The 14580-nt window shown below is 46.5% G+C and overlaps 1 protein-coding gene across 2 annotated transcripts in view; it reads left to right on the forward strand.

The window, feature by feature from the left end:
* Nucleotides 1-14580, forward strand: part of TMEM132E (transmembrane protein 132E) — a 466206-nt gene that overhangs the window by 375065 nt on the left and 76561 nt on the right. The window contains exons 1-2 of one of the 2 annotated variants that reach the window (XM_056556521.1): nt 30-178; nt 9909-10049. In XM_056556521.1, the coding sequence (XP_056412496.1) occupies nt 114-178; nt 9909-10049 (206 nt within the window). In that variant the 5' untranslated portion in view covers nt 30-113. Of the gene's footprint in view, nt 1-29; nt 179-9908; nt 10050-14580 lie in introns of those variants that run through there. The other variant, XM_056556520.1, reaches the window with a different exon arrangement.

Raw genomic sequence — 14580 nt, forward strand, 5'->3', positions numbered from 1 at the left:
GACCACGTTCGCTTACCGGCTTAGCACAGACGGCACTAGTCTGGCACTCCGGCAGGAGTGTCAGTCGGCTCGGGTGCGACAACGGGTCTGCTGGTGATGGTACTCCGGGAGCAATGGAAGGTCTGGGATTGGCATCCCACGTGGAAGCAGGAGATGAGGCTATGCGATCCAATGGATGGTAAGGTTACAGCCAGGCAGGGCGTAGTAGAGCAGGTTTAACTCCTCTGTTGCCGAGGTATTTGCAGATGGACGCTGATGGTGACTGTGTGAATAGTGCCAGATTTCTAAACGCATTTCGGGGTACTGGGAAACAAAGACCTCCGACCCCTTCCTCAGTAGAAATGTGTATGTCATATACATATCTGAATTAAAAGCAATTTTTGAATAAACGCTGTTACATCTATCTTTGTCCACACAACATTATGCACCATTGGTGAGGTCCTAGAGGCATAAGCTATAGGTTTTTATTAAAATATACACATCCATTGTGAAGCTGACTGTATATACACATGCCTATTGAGCTGACTGTATATGCACATCCATGGTGGAGGTGGTTGTATATACACATGCCTATGGCAATGACTGTATATACATATCCACTGCAGAGCTGGCTAAATATACACATCCATTGTGAAGCTGACTGTATATACACATGCCTATTGAGCTGACTGTATATATACATCCATGGTGGTGGTGGCTGTATATACGCATGCCTATGGAGATGACTGTATATACATATCCACTGCAGTGCTGGCTAAATATACACATACATTGTGAAGCTGACTGTAAATATACATGCCTATGGAGCTGACTGTATATACACATCCTTTGTGGGTGTGTCTTTATATATACATGCCTATGGAGCTGACTGTATATACACAGCAGAACTGACTGTGTATACAGTTGTGGCCATGAGTTTTAAAACTAACACAAATTTTGGTTTTCACAAAGTTTGCTGCTTTAGTGTTTCTAGATCTTTTAGTCAGTTATTTCTTATTGAACCATGTTAAAGAGTACCTGTCACCACAAAAACTTGTTATATTTTGTTTATCAATGTATTAGAAACAACTTTCTAATAACATGTGATTAACAAAAATGTATCTTTATATCTTTTTTTTTTTACTTTTAGTAAACGACCACTAGGGGTCTCCCTACATGTCCCAATGTATAGAGTTCGGACTCATGCCGGCCTGTCATGAACCGATACACTGAAGAGCACAGTGCAGCTCCCTGCCTGTCAATCAGACAGACAGAAGCGAGTGCTGTGCCCACAGCACGGGTGCTCCTAACATGGCCAGCCGCGTCATCAGGCTGCTCCCCCTCACAAGAGAGCCGGTGCGCGCTGGCCAAATGTCAGCGTAGTTACAGTCCTGAGTTTTTTCTTGAGCACCTTGAAACATCCTTCACTGCAATTGAACTTTGTAACTTATAGTTCTTGATGATCTGAAAAAATGGCTGATTTAGGGAGAATCTTACAAGCAGCAATGTCATTCCCCGTAAAGCCTTGATGCAAAGCAATGATGACTGCACGTGTTTCCTTGGAGGTAGCCACAGTCAGCAGAAAAAGTCAATGATGTTAAACACCATCCCCTTTAAAAAGCATCCAGTTTGGTCTTATAATTCAGCATATCATTATGTGGCAGGGGTGAAGTTCAGGGGAAATGGGCATTTTATGCTTAAGTTAATTTTTATGGCAAGCAAACTTTGTGAAAACTAAAATTTTTGGTCAGTCCAAAAACTTTTTGCCGCGACTGTACATTATCTGCCTGATACTAGAGCTAACAATATAAAGAAATCCACTGTGGACTTAAAGGAGTGCTGCAGTGATAAACAACTTCTACCATCAGTGGCGTTGTGACCGGGGTGCGGGGGGTGCGGACCGCACCGGGTGACACCAGGCTGATGGGGTGACACCACCCTGCCAGCACCCCTCACCACCCCCCCCCCCCCCCCGCGGTCCTCAGTTACCGCTGACAGCAGCCCCCCCCCCCGGTCCTCAGTTACCGCTGTACCGCTGAGAGCACCCCCCCCCGTCCTCAGCGCTGAGACAGCACCCCCCCAACCCTCCCCCCCGGTCCTCAGTTGGCGCTGACAGCTAGCACCCAATTCTCCCCCCCCCGGTCCTCAGCGCTGACAACCCCCCCCCCCCCCCAACCCCCCCCCCCCGTAGCTCCGGCACACGTCCCGGCTTGCTTGTGACGGGACGTCGGCGGGCGGAGCTAGATGGACGGCGCTAACATCACGCGCCGTCCGCACTGATCAGGCCCACACTACTGAGCCCGGGGACAGTTGGAGCAGCCGAGCCAGCCAGGTACAGAGAAAAAAGGGGTCCTGTGGGAGTTCTGGGGAGGGGGGGTTGTTGCTAGTGGATTATGAGTCTGCACCCCATCATCCAGCTGGGTGGGGGTGCTGGTGGATGATGGGGGTGCTATTTCTAGGGGGGGGAGGTGTTGCTGGTGGATGAGGAGGCTGCACCCCATCATCCACCAGCACCCCCCAGCAGTAGCACCCCCATCATCCAGCAGGGGGGGGGGTGCTGGTGGATGATGGGGGTGCTACTGCTGGGTGGTGTTGGTGGATGATGGGGTGCAGCCTCCTCATCCACCAGCAACACCTCCCCCCCCCAGAAGTAGCACCCCCATCATCCACAAGCACCCCCCAGCAGTAGCAGTAGCACCACCATCATCCAGCAGGGAGGGGGGGTGCTGGTGGATGATGGGGGTGCTATTTCTGGGGGGGAGGTGTTGCTGGTGGATGATGAGGCTGCACCCCATCATACACCAGCACTCCCCCCCCCAGCAGTAGCACCACCATCATCCAGAAGGGGGGGGGGGTGCTGGTGGATGATGGAGGTGCTATTGCTGGTGGATGATGAGGCTGCACCCCATCATCCACCAGGACCCCCCAGCAGTAGCATCACCATCATCCAGCTGGGTGGGGGGTGCTGGTTTATGATGGGGGTGCTATTTCTGGGGGGGGGGAGGTGTTGCTGGTGGATAATGAGGCTGCACCCCATCATACACCAGCACCCCCCCCCCCCCGCCAGCAGTAGCACCACCATCATCCAGAAGGGGGGGGGGGGGTGCTGGTGGATGATGGGGGTGCTATTGCTGGTGGATGATGGGGGTGCTATTTCTGGGGGGGGGTGTTGCTGGTGGATGAGGAGGCTGCACCCCATCATCCACCAGGACCCCCCAGCAGTAGCATCACCATCATCCAGCTGGGTGGGGGGTGCTGGTTCATGATGGGGGTGCTATTTCTGGGGGGGGGGGAGGTGTTGCTGGTGGATAATGAGGCTGCACCCCATCATACACCAGCACCCCCCCCCCCCCCCAGCAGTAGCACCACCATCATCCAGAAGGGGGGGGGGGTGCTGGTGGATGATGGGGGTGCTATTGCTGGTGGATGATGGGGGTGCTATTTCTGGGGGGGGGTGTTGCTGGTGGATGAGGAGGCTGCACCCCATCATCCACCAGCACCCCCCAGCAGTAGCATCACCATCATCCAGCTGGGTGGGGGTGCTGGTTTATGATGGGGGTGCTATTTCTGGGGGGGAGGTGTTGCTGGTGGATGATGAGGCTGCACCCCATCATACACCAGCACCCCCCAGCAGTAGCACCACCATCATCCAGCAGGGGGGGGGGGGTGCTGGTGGATGATGGGGGTGCTATTTCTGGGGGGAGGTGTTGCTGGTCATGGTGGATGATGGGGGTGCTATTTCTGAGGGGAGGTGTTGCTGGTGGATGATGAGGCTGCACCCCATCATCCACCAGCACCCCCCCCCCCCCATTAGTAGCACCACCATCATGCACCAGCACCTGCCCCCCTCCCCCAGCAGTAGCACTCCTATCATCAACCAGCACCCCCCCAGCAGTAACACCCCCATCATCCACCAGCACCCTCCCCCAGCAGTAGCACCCCCATAATCCAGCAGCTGATTCTATTACCATAGGGGGAATGGGGGGGTGTTGGTGGATGATGGGGTGCTACTGCTGGGGGGTGTTGCCAGGGCACCCCCCGCCCGCCCATTCCCCCTACCCCCCTGTTCTGTGGTAATAGCATCAGCTGGTGGATGATGGGGGTGCTACTGCTGGGGGCACGGTGTGTGAGGTTTATATTCATAGAGTGTAGTGTATATTAGGGCTGCACGATATGAGAAAATTGTGCGATTGTGATTTTGGGCCTAAATATTGTGATTTCGATATGTGATGCAATGTAATAAATAGTGAAATCCCCTTATTTCATGTCCAATCTCCTAAATTTTACAACTATTCACCCATTTTATGCCCACCGCCCATTTCACATCTCACATCTCCCCCCCTCTTGTCACATTCTGCCCCTCTTGTCACATTCTGCCCCTCCCCCTCTTGTCATATTCCCCCTCTTGTCATATTCTGCTCCCCCTTGTTACATATTCCCCCTCCCCCCCTTGTCACATATTCCCCCTCCCCCCCCCTTGTCACATATCCCCCCCCTTGTCACACATTCCCCCTCCCCCCCTTGTCACATATTCCCCCTCCCCCCTTGTCACATATTCCCCCTCCCCCCCTTGTCACATATTCCCCCTGCCCCCCCTTGTTACATATTCCTCCCCCCTTGTTACATATTCCTCCCCCCTTGTTACATAATCCCCCCCCTTGTCACATTCTGCCCTCCCTTGTTACATATTCCCCCCCCTTGTTACATATTCCCCCCCCCCTTGTTACATATTCCCCCCCCCCCCTTGTTACATATTCCCCCTCTTGTCACATTCTGCCCCCTCCACCCCTTGTTACATATTCCCCTAGGTTTGTGTGTGTTTGCAGACCTTTGAGGACTTTTACCTTTTAGCCAATCACTGGCTTGACATGTGACACCGCTGTGGCCAGTGATTGGCTGAAGGTAAAGGTCCTACAGCTTGTATAGAGACACCGGGCCCGCACGGAGGTGTACAGATGCAGGGACCGGGAAGAGGTGAGCATAATGTTTTAATTATTTTTTATCCCTGCGCCCTTTACTTAGATCAGTGTTTCTCTACCAGGGTGCCTCCAGCTGTTGTGAAACTACAACTCCCAGCATGCCCGGACAGCTTTTGGCTGTCCGGGCATGCTGGGAGTTGTAGTTTCATAACAGCTGGAGGCACCCCGGTTGGGAAACACAGACTTTTAATATTTAAATTTGTTTTTATCTGCCCTGGCCGGCCCGCACTGCAGCCGCACACGGGATCCGCCCGGGCAGATAATCGCAAATTTTCCCGGGGGCCATAGCGATATATGGCAAAAATTGCGATTCGATTGTTTTTGCGATATATCGTGCAGCCCTAGTGTATACTAGTTTATTATATTTAGAGGATACAGTGTCTGGCAGGTTTATAATAATAATTATTATTTTCATACAGAGGATGAGAATGCGCTGACATAGTGAGGAGCCGTCTGGGCGTCACATTCTGCAGAGAGAACATTTAGCTGGACCTGGCGGTTAGATAAGGAAAGACTATAGAGAAGACGTCACCTGTAATCACTGATATTATTGTGTATTCTCCTCACTATAGAGAAGACGTCACCTGTAGTCACTGATATCATTGTGTATTCTCCTCACTATAGAGAAGACATCACCTGTTGTCACTGATATCATTGTGTATTCTCCTCACTATAGAGAAGTCGTCACCTGTTGTCACTGATATCATTGTGTATTCTCCTCACTATAGAGAAAACGTCACCTGTAATCACTGATATCATTGTGTATTCTCCTCACTATAGAGAAGACGTCACCTGTAGTCACTGATATCATTGTGTATTCTCCTCACTATAGAGAAGACGTCACCTGTAGTCACTGATATCATTGTGTATTCTCCTCACTATAGAGAAGACGTCACCTGTAGTCACTGATATCATTGTACATTCTCCTCACTATAGAGAAGACGTCACCTGTAATCACTGAAATCATTGTGTATTCTCCTCACTATAGAGAAGACGTCACCTGTAGTCACTGATAGCATTGTGTATTCTCCTCACTATAGAGAAGACGTCACCTGTAGTCACTGATATCATTGTGTATTGTCCTCACTATAGAGAAGACGTCACCTGTAGTCACTGATATCATTGTGTATTCTCCTCACTATAGAGAAGACGTCACCTGTAGTCACTGATATCATTGTGTATTCTCCTCACTATAGAGAAGACATCACCTGTAGTCACTGATATCATTGTGTATTCTCCTCACTATAGAGAAGACGTCACCTGTAGTCACTGATATCATTGTGTATTCTCCTCACTATAGAGAAGACGTCAACTGTAGTCACTGATATCATTGTTTTCTCCTCACTATAGAGAAGATGTCACCTGTAGTCACTGATCTCATTGTGTATTCTCCTCACTATAGAGAAGACGTCACCTGTAGTCACTGATCTCATTCTGTATTCTCCTCACTATAGAGAAGATGTCACCTGTAGTCACTGATATCATTGTGTATTCTCCTTACTATAGAGATGTCACCTGTAGTCACCGATATTATTGTGTATTGTCCTCACTATAGAGAAGACGTCACCTGTAATCACTGATATTGTGTATTCTCCTCACTATAGAGATGTCACCTGTAGTCACTGATATCATTGTGTATTCTCCTCACTATAGAGAAGACGTCACCTGTAATCACTGATATCATTGTGTATTCTCCTCACTATAGAGAAGACGTCACCTGTAGTCACTGATATAATTATGTATTCTCCTCACTATAGAGAAGACGTCACCTGTAATCACTGAAATCATTGTGTATTCTCCTCACTATAGAGAAGACGTCACCTGTAATCACTGACATCATTGTGTATTCTCCTCACTATAGAGAAGACGTCACCTGTAGTCACTGATATCATTGTGTATTCTCCTCACTATAGAGAAGACGTCACCTGTAGTCACTGATATCATTGTGTATTCTCCTCACTATAGAGAAGACGTCACCTGTAGTCACTGATATCATTGTGTATTCTCCTCATTATGTCCTATCAGAGCTATAGTCCCTTGTAAGTTCTGCAGTTAGATGAGTGAAACTTAACTCCCAGCATAACCTCACCACTGCTTAAAGGGGTACTCCGCTGCAAAACATTTTCTTTTGAATCAACTGGTGCCAGAAAGTTAAACAGGTTTGTAAATTACTTACTTGAAGGATTCAGATTTTAACTTCCTGGCACCAGTTGATTCAGAAGAAAATAATTTCCAGCAGAGTACCCATTTAAGTAATTCTGGGAGTTGTAGTTTTAAATGGTGAAAACCTTTTTAGCGCTTTTCCATTCTGTGGCAATTGGTATATTTAATTATTATACTGGAATTTTTCACAATGCGCTACACCAGTGGCATCCGTCACAACAGGCTAAAAACTTTTATGTGGGGGGGGGGTTAGGTATGGGGTGACACCATTTTCTACCGCACCGGGTGACACCAACCCTAGCAACGCCACTGTCGACCATATCCACAGGAGTGTCTGATTGGGATGGGTTCCGAATGCTGGGACCCTCCTCCCCCCTCCCCCCCCCCCCCCCCCCGCAATTTTCTTTACGGGGCACCGGCTCTGCCACAGTTCTCCCATGCAGGAGGCGTGTTGGCCGCAGCATGATGCCGCAGCCAACACACCCCCTCCATGTATCTCTATGGGAGAGGTGGAGATGCAGTGTTCTTACATCCCTGCCTCTCCCATAGAGCTGAATGGAGGGGACATGTCTCTAGACCTCAGTGAGGTTGACTATACCAACATTAGCTGCGCAGAGCCATGGCAGTGCCAGGTCCCCGTACGGGAGATCGTGGGGGAGTTCCAGGGGTTGGATCCCCCATGAACAAACACTTATCCCCTAGGGGATAAGTGGTCTATTGCTGCAGTACTCCTTTGTATATACCCATTCACTGTGGGGCTGACTGTATATAAATTTCCCCTGTATAGCTAACTGTATATACATATCTACTGTGGAGCTGACTGTACATACATATCTACTGTGGAGCTGACTATATGTACACATCCTTTGTGAAGCTGACTGTATATGCATATCTACTAGGAGCTGACTGTATATACACATCCACTGTGGAGCAGACTGTATATACATATCTACTGTGGTGCTGACTGTATATACACATTTGATGTGCAGCTGACTATACATACACATCCACTGTGAAGCTGACTGTATATGCAGATCTACCATGTAGCTGACTGTAAATTTACTTTCACCAAGGGGCTGACAGTATATACACATCTAATGTATAGCTGACTGTATATACACATCTAATGTGGAGCTGACTGTATATACACATCTAATGTGGAGCTGACTGTATATACACATCTACTATGGAGCTGACAGTATATACACATCTAATGTGGAGCTGACAGTATATACACATCTAATGGGGAGCTGACTGTATATACACATTTGCTATAGAGCTTACTGTATATACACATCTACTATGGACCTGACTTTATCTCATTAGAATGAAGTTTCTAAGACAGTATTTTTTGCTTTCCTATTTCTAAATGTCCTTGTCACCATTATGTCCGTATTGTATTAAGCAGAGTAGCCTCTGAGACCCAATTCTGTGCTTTGGAATCGCATACATATCTGCCATACAGCGAGATGTCATAGACATAGACTACACCTATGCACCACTAGACAATTTATTGTCAGTGTTTTTTTCCCCAGTCTGCAGAGGTATGAGCCTTAGAGAATGATGCGGGAGCCCTCTGCAGGGCAGTGTGGAGGATCCTGAGAGCGCACGTGTCATGGAGGCTGCAGTGATTAGCGGCACAGGTAGCTGCTGTCAGCTGCTCCCCCGGCTGTCACTATCTTTAGATCCTAATTGTGTAATCAGGGCGCAGAGGGGAGGGAGGGGCGCTCTCTAATCTGTTATTCCAGCTTCTCAATAATCATACTCCCCATTCTGCACTGCTACCTCCCACCCAGTCAGCCTCTGTGATTGGGGGCAGGGAGGAACGGGCTCTGCATTGTACCTTTCAATTAGCCCCTTCATTTGGAAAGAGATGAATGATTAGGCAACCATGCTGGATGAGTATGTGTTGTATCAGTCTCTCTGTAAGGAAGCGGCAGTGTCTCATGTTAGCATGCCAGAACATCTCCTATTTGATCTGTGCTGCCTTACTGTATGTGCCTTTGGTGTCACACATCCAGTACATCTTCATATCCTTACAATTCCTTTAAATAAAAGCTTCCTTTCTCGTTTTTACCTGCCTTGTGAATAACACCATTTTCATTCTCCACAGCTCTACCCAGGATCAGTTTCTTTGTGTTGTGTCATTTGTGTTTGACTCCATCATTTTCATTTGTCTAGCAGGCAGCTCTCCTAAAACTTTGTTCTTCAGTAGCGTACATATAATAGGGTGCAGTTTTCGAGACTTACTCATGATGAGATGCTGCTTGGCACAAAGCCAACTCACCCGCTTCTTCATCCTTTTATCTCTACTCCTCCCCACCCTTGTTTTGTCTGCATTCATGTCTACAATGTACAGTCACATTAACACCAGGGAAAAAAGCCTAGGATGCACACTACATATCAAACGCATCTATCTCCAGTGAGGCATTTTAGACTTTGAGCGCAACTACTTCCCCGAGGCACAAGGAGCTTTTTTATAGCACTTTTAGGTACAGCTGTTCCTACCTTAGGGGAAAATATGTAATAAGGGGGCCAACTGTGCACCTTCTTTGAATAAAGTAGAATAGTGTCCTTCAGTATTTGAGGTTTCAAAAACATTTCAGTCTTTTAGGTCCCCTGCGCAGAACATCTGTAGAGCGCAACCAATTTTCTTTGGTTCCGTGATATAAAGATGATATCATGAGCTAACAGACTAAAGAATGAAAGTGCCAAAGAATCAATAGACTGTCAGTATAACAATACTGTGCTTCATAAGTGCTCATTTTTATTTCATTTCCTCTACAGGGTAAAAGCTAAGAAAGGAATAAACTTACAGAGCACCAGATCCCGGGATCTTCAATGGGTTGTCAACTCGGAGCTTCTAACAGGTGGTAAACACTCCACTGCAACAGTAGACGTGACAAAGGTTCAGGGGCTTCCACACAGGTAGGGTACTCCTTTTTGCATGACATTGGCTTTTGGAAGTTTCTACAGATTCTAAAACACTCTATTCTTAAGAGATCGAAGTTTTAATAAGTTATAGAACAACTATAATGTCATGCTATTTTTGCTTTATAAGAAATGGCCATCAACAAACAGGATTGAAGTTAAAGTGGTATTCTGGATATGTGAATTATTTTATATATTGCTGGGACTGCTTTTAAATTAAAACAAAAATGCATACTCACCTACCTTGCTCCCTTGGGGCTCCTCCTTGAGATGTCTGCTGTCATCTTGCCCGTCACTTTGTCAGCTCCAGTCAGTTATTGGCCTTAACAGGTCATCCTACTGAGATGTGTTCAGAAGTAGCGGTATCCCACCTCAACAAGTGAGTGGCCACTGCGGAAGTAGCAGGCAATCAAAGGACATGCCTTAAGAGTATTAGAGGAGTATGCTTTGATTTTATTTTTATAGCAGCCCAAGCAATATATAAAAAAAATACCCCCTTAGGGTTTTTTACACAAATAGTATCCTGCTCATATTTGATGCACAGGATCTAAAGCTGTGTTCAGTCATTTAGTTTACATTGAAATTTGCAGCAGAAAATCCGGGACATCAAATATACAAAGGATACTGTACATGTGAATAGACCCTTAAAGGGGGTTTCTGCTGCGACAGCTGTCACCCATCCCTTCCATTGATTGGCCTAACAATTCAGGAGGGAATTGGGGCAGTTGAGTTTAACATACTCTATAACGTTATCCCAAGAAAAGGGATTGGACTAATGGTAAATGGTAGATTTTGAACTCACAGAGGTGGATTCACACAAGGTAGATTTTGTCAGATGTCTGCGACTGTCCCACTTAACTGTACATAACACATGTATTCTTGCCACCAAAACAACTTGATATAGATGAATGGAGCTGATTTTCACTTCCAATGCAGCGTGTGAAATCCTGATTTGCTGTGGATTCACATGGATTTGCCACAAACTATCCCTCATGCAAAAAATGATATTTCAAGTTGAATGTACCTAAAATATAGCACCTATAATACAGCACCTATAATACAGAACCTATAGTACAGTTTCTGTACCAAGGACTATACAGCCAACCAGAGAAAACTGATGTCCAGCAATAGGTGATCCAATAAAAAACTTGTTCTATGATATTGTGAATCTACAATAAAGACAAGACACAGGTACAAGAAAACCTCTGGCGCGTTTCACAAAGTATTGCGCTTAGTCATAGAATAATTCCATTTACGAAAAACTTTCAAAAATGCATACAAAATTCAATCACATGACTCGATTAAAATAGACAGCTGGAAAACACGTTCTGGATTTCTTCTAAGTACAATTAATTCTTCATTCATTAATGTTAGTTATGTACCGTATGCACATTTATTCACTTATATAGGTATATCCACATTATTCTTGCATTGGAGAAACATCCTGGTGTTATTTTTGTACACAATAAATGCTTCATACACTGTGATCATATCTAACCTTTGATTGAGTCCCTGGGGATGGACTGTTTTTAGTGCAAACATCCAAAATGTTTCTCTATTTAATAAGAGTCCCCCCTCCCCCCCCCTCAGGGTTTTTGACACTGAGAAAATCCATGTTTCCCCCATGCACTTCTATAAAGTGCTGGGTGAAAGCTGAAACACCCACCTTCAGACCTTTCATGTCCAAGATGTGCCTTCTTATGCGCACCTTCAGTTCGTTGCTAGTGGATCCCAGATATTGTAAGCGGCATTCTGTGCATGAGGCCAGGTAAACTATGTATGTAGAGCAGCAATTTATGTAATGTTTCATGCAATATGTTTTATTAGTGGTATATGATGTAAATTCACTTGTTTTTTTCCCATATACTTGCATGTTAACATCTAGTGTGTCCACATCCCACATTTCCTATATATTTCAGCCAGGGTAAATATTTTTGCTCAACCTGAACCTGGTTATTGTTGTTTTTTCTGCTGTACATACTAGCTGACAATATTGACCCTAATGTCGGACCTCTTCTAGGTACCATATTCACACCAGATGCGACTATTTCCCTTAAAGGGGTACTCCGCCCCTAGACATCTTATCCCCTATCCAAAGGATAGGGGATAAGATGTCAGATCGCCACGGTCCCGCTGCTGGGGACCCCCGGGATCCCCGCTGCGGCACCGCGCTATCATTACAGCACAGAGCGAGTTCGCTCTGTGCGTAATGACAGGCGATACGGGGGACGGAGCAGCGTGACCTCATGGCACCGCCCCTCGTGACATCACGGCCCGTCCCCTTAATGCAAGTCTATGGGAGGGGGCGTGACGACCGCCACGCCCCCTCCCATAGACTTGTATTGAAAGGGGCGGGCTGTGACATCACGGGGGGGGGGGGGGGAGCCGTGACATAACGATGCTCTGGCCCCTGTACCGCCCATCATTACGTGCAGAGCGAACTCGCTCTGTGCTGTAATGATAGCGCGGTGCCGCAGCGGGGATCCCAGGGGTCCCGAGCAGCGGGACCACGGCGATCTGACATCTTATCCCCTATCCTTTGGATAGGGGATAAGATGTCTAGGGGCGGAATACCCCTTTAATATGGTATCAACCTGCAAGACTGGCAAATATTTTAATATAATTTGTTTTATTGCCGCAAACTGTGCACTATATGCCGTTACAAATTCTGGTTTCCTCCTCTTACTATCTGTAGCCACTCATACATTTTTATCATTATTTTTACCACCAACTAAATTATTTCTATCTTTACCATTTATTCTATTCATCGCACTATCCAAGTTCTATTTAGTATACCCCCTTTCTTTTAATCTATCATTGAGATGTTCAGCCTCTAGTGCAAATGTATCTTTTAATGTACAATTCCTTTTTAATCTACACAGTTTCCCATATGGGATATTCTGGGTGACGTGTTTAGGATGACATGATGTATCCATCAAAATAGAATTAGTAGATTTCTCTTTTCTATATGGACTTGAAATAATTTTATTCTCCTTAGTAGCTAATGTTATTTCTTAAAAATTAATGGTTTCAGTGTCAAAGTGTGATGTGAATTTGAGATTCAAATGATTGCCATTCATGTACTGCACAAATAGATCAAATTGTTGCCTTGTACCCTTCCAAATAGTGAGTAGGTTGTCTATGAAGCTGCCTATCCATTGGATGCAATCAAAAATGGATTATTGGGAGTAAAAATAAATTTAATTTCCCCAAAAATCATGAAAATATTTGCTAATGATGGGGAATGTTTGACCCCATTGGAGCCCATTTTCCCTCCTGAGGACGTTGCGGTTGCAACAAAACATGTAGAGGGGCATTGTCAGCGTTTTAATAGCGGCAGCTTGTGTGTGTTAATTATGGTGGAACTGTAGTCCACCTGTGACAGAATCTATATGACAGTGGCTAACTGGATGGAATACATATATTATTGTTAAGCACACACAAGCCCATGATTTTAAGTGAATATACTCATCATAACTTTTACCACAATATAAATAAAAGTTAAGTCCTATAGAGACCAGCGTCCAGAAGAACAATATTACCGCCTTTATCGACTTACGTATAACTATATGGAAGTTTTTGGTTAGTTGTTTAAATGCATCTCTCTCCGCTTTATTCAAATTACCCAATGTGTTGTCCTGGGCACCAGTCTCATATAGTGCAATCAGATCTCGCTCCACCAACTCCTGGTATCTATCCAGGGCCTCCGTACGAGAGGCCACAAGATAGAAACCAGGGTTGGTGGTACGAAACAGTTGACCCTCTATTTCATTGTTAATTTCTGTAGACTCCCTCTCCAAACTCTTTAACATTAACAAATTATTCTGATCAGTGAAATTAGTGCACAGTAATGTATCCATATCACCTTCCACTCTGTGCTTTCTATATGCATCACTCCCTTGCAATTATTGTTAAAGGGGTACTCCGCCCCTAAATATCTTATCCCCTATCCAAAGGATAGGGGATAAGATGTCAGATCGCCGGGGTCCCGCTGCTGGGGAGCCCCGGGATCTCCGCTGCGGCACCCCGCTGTCATTACTGCACAGAGCGAGTTCGCTCTGTGCGTAATGACGGGCGATATATGGGACGGAGCAGCATGACGTCATGGCTCCGCCCCTCGTGACATCACGGTCCGCCCCCTTAATACAAGTCTATGGCAGGGGCGTGACGTTCGCCACGCCCCCTCCCATAGACTCGTATTGAGGGGGGCAGGCCGTGACATCACGGAGGGCGGAGCCGTGATGTAACGATGCTCCGGCCCCTGTACTGCCCGTCATTACGTGCAGAGCGAACTCGCTCTGTGCAGTAATGACAGCGGGGTGCCGCAGCGGCGATCCCGGGGGTCCCCAGCAGCGGGACCGTGGCGATCTGACATCTTATCCCCTATCCTTTGGATAGTGGATAAGATGTCTAGGGGCGGATTACCCCTTTAAATCCCTAGCAATAGAGGGTCAACTGTGTGTTCTATCAAATTGTGGATCTCCAATAAAGGTAAGTTTTTTATTGGATCACCTAGTGCTGGACATCA

The sequence above is a fragment of the Hyla sarda genome, chromosome 2 (genome assembly GCF_029499605.1).
Source record: "Hyla sarda isolate aHylSar1 chromosome 2, aHylSar1.hap1, whole genome shotgun sequence".
NCBI lineage: Eukaryota > Metazoa > Chordata > Amphibia > Anura > Hylidae > Hyla > Hyla sarda.